The sequence below is a fragment of the Engystomops pustulosus genome, chromosome 7 (assembly GCF_040894005.1).
Source record: "Engystomops pustulosus chromosome 7, aEngPut4.maternal, whole genome shotgun sequence".
Classification (NCBI taxonomy): Eukaryota; Metazoa; Chordata; class Amphibia; order Anura; family Leptodactylidae; genus Engystomops; species Engystomops pustulosus.
Genome location: NC_092417.1, coordinates 173,198,399 through 173,204,398, shown reverse-complemented (window position 1 = coordinate 173,204,398; position 6,000 = coordinate 173,198,399). Strand labels below are relative to the sequence as shown.

Sequence of the window (6,000 nt, the reverse complement as noted above, 5' to 3'; positions counted from 1 at the left end):
AGGGTGGTCACAGAGGAGACACTCAGGGGTGGTTACAGAAGAGGAAATTGGGTGTGGTTACAGAGGAGACCCTCAGGGGTGGTTACAGAAGAGGAAATTGGGTGTGGTTACAGAGGAGACCCTCAGGGGTGGTTACAGAAGAGGAAATTGGGTGTGGTTACAGAGGAGACCCTCAGGGGTGGTTACAGAAGAGGAAATTGGGTGCGGTTATAGAGGAAGACCTCAGGGGTGGTTACAGAGGAGGACCTCATAGGTGGATACAGAAGAGGACCTTGGGTGTGGGTACAGAGGAGACCCTCAGGGGTGGTTACAGAGGAGGACCTCATGGGTGGATACAGAAGAGGACCTTGGGTGGGGTCATAGAGGAGACCCTCATGGGTGGCTAAAGAGAAGAACCTTAGGGGAGTTACAGAAAAGGTTACAGAGGAGACAAGACTGGGGGCATCGCTCACCTTGTCTTCTGCCAACAAGTTTTCCAGATGTTCCAAACAATCGGAAAGGGGATTCATCAGAGACAATGCCTTTCCCCCAGTCCTCAGCGTCCACTCCCTGCACCTTGTGCAGAATATCAGTCTGTCCCTGATGGTTTCTGGAGAGAAGCGGCTTCTTTGCTGCCCTCCTGGACACCAGGCCTTGCTCCAGGAGTCTCCGCAGTGTCACAGTGCGTGCAGATGCCTCACACCTGCTGCTGCCATTCCTGCGCAAGCTCTGCGATGCTGGGAGCCCCATCCCCAAGCTGAGACACTTAGAGACGTCCTGGCGCCTGCTGGTCCTTCTTGGGCGCCTGGAGCCTTTTTGGTAACAATGGAACCTTTCTCCTTGAATCCCTTGATGATGCGATAGATTGGTGACTGAGGGGCAATCTTTCTCGCTGCGATACTCTTCCCTGTGCGGCCGGTTTTGTACAGTGCAATGATGACTGCACGTGTTCTTTTAGAGATAACCACGGTTAACAGAAGAGAAACAATGATGCCAAGCACCAGCCTCCTTGTACAGTGTCCAGTGGTGTGATTCTTACTTAATCCTGACAGATTGTCCCCAGCCCTGTCCTCATCAGCCCCCGCACCTGTGTTACTGGAGACATCACTGACACCATGGCAGCTGCTCCGCCTAAGGCGCCTGCAATGAAGTTGTAAAGTGTTTTGGGGGAAAAAGTTCATTTTCTAGGCAAATATTGACTTTGCAATTAATTGCTGTTAAGCTGATCCCTCTTTATAGCATTCTGGAGAATATGCAAATTGCCATTATAAAACCTGATGCCGGAGACTTTGTAACAATTAACATTTGTCTCATTCTCAAAACTTTTGGCCACGACTGTAGAATAATAGAGTCTGTAGAAAGCAATGTACACACAGCACAGCTGCAGCATATAGATGTCAGCCTTCTGTGTGTATCCATGGGGCCAGTGTACAAGTCATATACATTGTGTTATACTGTATGTAATGAGAAGCAGCGTATACACGATGTAGCATCACCTATGAGGAAGGAGCTGAACTTCTCAGATTCTTTTGAAGAAAACCACAAGATCAATCATCCATAGATCAGTGCCAATCACAAAGCCCATAGATCAGTGCCAATCACAAAGCCCATAGATCAGTGCCAATCACAATGCCCATAGATCAGTGCCAATCACAATGCCCATAGATCAGTGCCAAACACAGTACCCATAGATCAGTGCCAATCACAGTACCCATAGATCAGTGCCAATCACAGTACCCATAGATCAGTGCCAGGCACAGTGCCCCCATAGTAGAGCCAAGCACAAGCCAGTATCCCAGGACCCCAGAAAGGGGGATAACAGGGGATAACAGGGAGACTGGCAATATAGATATATTAGCATAAGGCTGGCACTATGGGATAACAGTGAGACTGACATTAGATACATTAGTATGTGGCTGGCACTATGGCTATTGAGGGCACAACGGTGAGCCTGGCATTATATACATTAGCATAAGGCTGGCATCATGGGATAACAGTGAGACTGGCATTATATACATTACAATGATGCTGGCACTGTGGGATAACAGTAAGACTGGCATTACATACATTAGTATAAAGCTGGCACCATGTTATAATAGTAAGACTGGCATTATATACATTACTATGAGGCTGGCATTATATACATTACTATGAGGCTGGCATTATATACATTACTATGAGGCTGGCACTATGGGATTACAGTTAGGCTGGCATTATATACATTATTTTGGGCTTACGTATGTATTTATAAAGTGTCTGCGCCAGTTTTGTGTGCCAGCTGCATTTTGTCTGATACTTTAGAAATCTGTGAACCTAAAGGGGCGCGTTGTATAATGTAAGTGCGGCACCCTGCACATTAGTCAGGCAGAGAGCACCCACTTTGTATCTATCAGCAGTGAGCGGGCGCCTGCAGCCTGGGCACCTGTGACTGCCAGTGTCTCCCCCTGCTGGTCAGTGTGGGTCAGGCGCTGCCTCTGCTACTTATGTAAGTGAAGATGTTGGACAGAAAACAGACAAGACTCTAATTATAGAGGATAAATATGAATTGTTCTGGAAAATGTAGAGAACATGATGCCCGCTCCTGGCACATCGCTGCTGATACGGATCTGTGTCTCAGGGTTACTAGACTCTTACAGGGTGATGGTGGCAGCCGGCAATGCACCTCCGATGAGAGGACGCACTCAAAGGTGGCGCTATTTTTAGTCTACTACAAGTCAGGTCATCTTTATAGGAGGAATTATTGCAAATCATCCAGAAACAGCGCCACTCCTGTGCATAGGTTATGTCTGGTATTGCAGGTAAGAAGCATTCACTGTCTAATCTCTTCTGTGAACAGGACCACAATACCAGGCACAACCTATAGGATAAGAGTGGCGCCATTTCTGTGCTCAACGCTCCTATCTGCAAATATTGTGGAGTATATTCCTCTGATACATTGATACAGATTTTTATTTTTTGTCATTTAATTTTTTCCTGTAAATAGACGCTTCTAATTTTACATAAAAGTGTCTGAGATTCAATATGGAATTTTAATTTACACTGTCACTGCATAAAACCTTTACATTAAGTGTTCCACATGCCCTTCATCAGCAAAGAGATATTTCGTTAATTCTGTTACCAATAGGGGGAGCTGTGGAGCTCCCTGCATACTGAGAACACATTGAAATGTATAATAACACTGTATACAGTAAGCTCCCCCTAGTGGTGAGTGCAAAAAGATAGAATTTTAGCAAGAAACTCTAAGTTTATACATGGGAATTTGGAACTTTGTATCAGATAAAAAGTATTACAGTGTTTCTGTATCACCGCATAATTAGACTGGTTTGCCATTCAGGAATATTGGAAAGCTGAGTTATCACCTAAATATTAGCAACAAAGAAATCACTTACTTTGTATCAAATTGACAGAACTTTTATTAAAATCTGTTAAAACAGGCCACTCCCTCCTCTTGCTATTGCTCTCTAATTTCATATTTTCTCTGTATATCTATCCTGTACGGCGCTACAGACTATGTTGGTGCTCTATAAATAAGGATTTATTATAATTACTATTGTAGCTACCTTCTAATGAAAGCTTTACAGTTAACTTTACAGTTAGCAACCCAGCTTTCCCAGGACCAGATAAGACTTTAGTATAGATCTTTTATAGTACAGGCAGTCCCCTGGTTACGTACAAGGTTTGTTCTTAAGTTGAATTTGTATGTAAGTTGAAACTGTATATTTTATCATTGTAGCTCCAGAAAAAAAAATTTTTTTGCCCCAGTGACAATTGAAGTTTCAAAATTTTTGCTGTAATTGGACCAAGGATTATCAATAAAGCTTCATTACAGACACCTTACAGCTGATCATTGCAGCCTGAGACTATAGTAATGTATCCAGATCACAGGGGGCAGAGGGGTCCGTCTGTAACTAGGGGTTGTCTGTAAGTCGGGTGTCCTTAAGTAGGGGACCACCTGTAATAGTAAAAGGGTTTTTTTTTAAAAAAAACTTTTTAAAAGTCAAAACTTTGTAGCAGATATAGAAGAGATATTTCAAGATTCACCCGGGACAACGTCTTAAGAGCCCCCAATGACAGTGATATAAGGGACACACAACCCCCTGTCCCCGCTGCATCCATTCATCTGCCTATCCGAGCTTCTCCGCAGATGGAATTCCATGAGAAATTACAGCCATAAGCCGCTATATGTTTTGGCAGCGGATAAAACCGACTCATTTTCTGTCGACATTATAGGAAAACACCAGGCACTTAAGACGTCCTCCAAGTACCAGGTGTTAGGAAAATAAAACTTGCTGCTCGGATTAAATTATTTAGCGGTGGCCCCTGATACTGGACCGCAAGCCCCTAAGTCATACAGAAATATTGTAACATATATTTATTGTATCCAGTAAAAGTAACAATTTGTAAAAACAACTATTACATAATAATATAGAAGAAAAACGTAGAAGAAACTTGTCTATAAAAAAAATAATACAGGCGGTCCCTGGGTTACGTACAAGATAGGGTCCGGAGGTTTGTTCTTAAGTTGAATTTGTATGTAAGTCAAAACTGTATATTTTATAATTGTAGCTCCAGAAGAAAAAAAAAAATTTGTCCCAGTGACAATTGGAGATTCAAAATATTTTGCTGTAATTGGAGCAAGGATTATCAATAAAGCTTCATTACAGACACCTTACAGCTGATCATTGCAGCCTGGGACTATAGTAACATCCAGAGAGGTCACCAGAGGTCACAGTGGGCAGAGGGGTCCGTCTGTAATTAGGGGTCGTCTGTAAATTGGGTGTCCTTAAGTAAGGGACCGCCTGTAATACAAAATAATAATATTGCAGGTGATACACGTGAAATTGGAAACCTCGTTGATCCCGGCGCTGCAATGTCCAGAAGCCACTCGCAAACTCTAGGTAAGTTCTTTTTTTAAAAACGTATTTATTGATTCACTACGCGTTTCGGTCCCGGTCTGGGACCTTCCTCAGGTGTAAAATACATATACTTTTAGATGTGTTGGCGCACAAATATATACAATAAATGTGGGCTGACGTCAGAGTGACGTTTAGCGGAAATGACATCACGAAAAAAAAGAGGACACAATTTATGAAATAAATATAAATGTGTAAAAAACATAGAAATACATATTTAAAATACATAATACCTAGGGGGTTATATTGGATGGTAGAAATGTTTTGTAATTGCGGTCTCATGTCAGTGGGGTGGCATAATAAATATTAATATTAATATGATATAAAGTGTTATAATAATAATAGTAATAATAATAATAATAATAATAATAATAATAATAATAATAATAATAATAATAATAATCATTATAATAATAATAATAATAATAATAATAATAATAATAATAATAATCATTATAATAATAATAATAATAATAATAATTATAATAATAATCATTATAATAATGAGAAGAAGAAATGATAAAATTAAAAAAGAAGTAGAAATACATTATACAAATTAAAAAATAATAAATAAATAAGAAGAAATACATTATACAAATTAAAAAATAATAAATAAATAAGAAGAAATACATTATACAAATTAAAAAAAATATATAGAAACCGCTGATTATTTACTGTGGGGATTAACAGAATAATTTAATCCCCACAGTAAAAAAAGGGGCAATGATATCAATCAATGATAACAGTAAATTAGAGGAAACGTTATTTGAAAAATAAAATTTACTTTAAAAAAATTACTAATGAATTTCAGTAAAATGTATCATGAAAAATCAAGAAAAAGTTTAAGTAATAAGTTTAACTAATACACCGCTGAATAGAAAGGGGATGAAAAACGGATGATAATGAATGATATTTAGGGTAGGTAAAAAGCTATTTGAAAAAAAAAGGTAACAAGATATTTAAAGACTAATTAAAAATTGATGTAGAACAATAAGTAGGAAGTAATAATGATATAAAATCACGATGGTTAAAAGAATTACATCACATTTGTTATCAAATTCTTCCAATTAAGTCTTTAATTTTTTTTATATTTATTTTTTTATCATTT

General features: G+C 39.3%; 1 protein-coding gene across 1 annotated transcript in view; it reads left to right on the top strand.

The window, feature by feature from the left end:
* The first annotated feature begins 4,809 nt into the window (after positions 1-4,809).
* ALX4 (ALX homeobox 4) overlaps positions 4,810-6,000 on the top strand; it is a 95,780-nt gene continuing 94,589 nt past the window's right edge. The window contains exon 1 of the mRNA XM_072119007.1: positions 4,810-4,877. Within this exon, the coding sequence (XP_071975108.1) occupies positions 4,850-4,877 (28 nt within the window). The 5' untranslated portion in view covers positions 4,810-4,849. The remainder of the gene's footprint in view (positions 4,878-6,000) is intronic.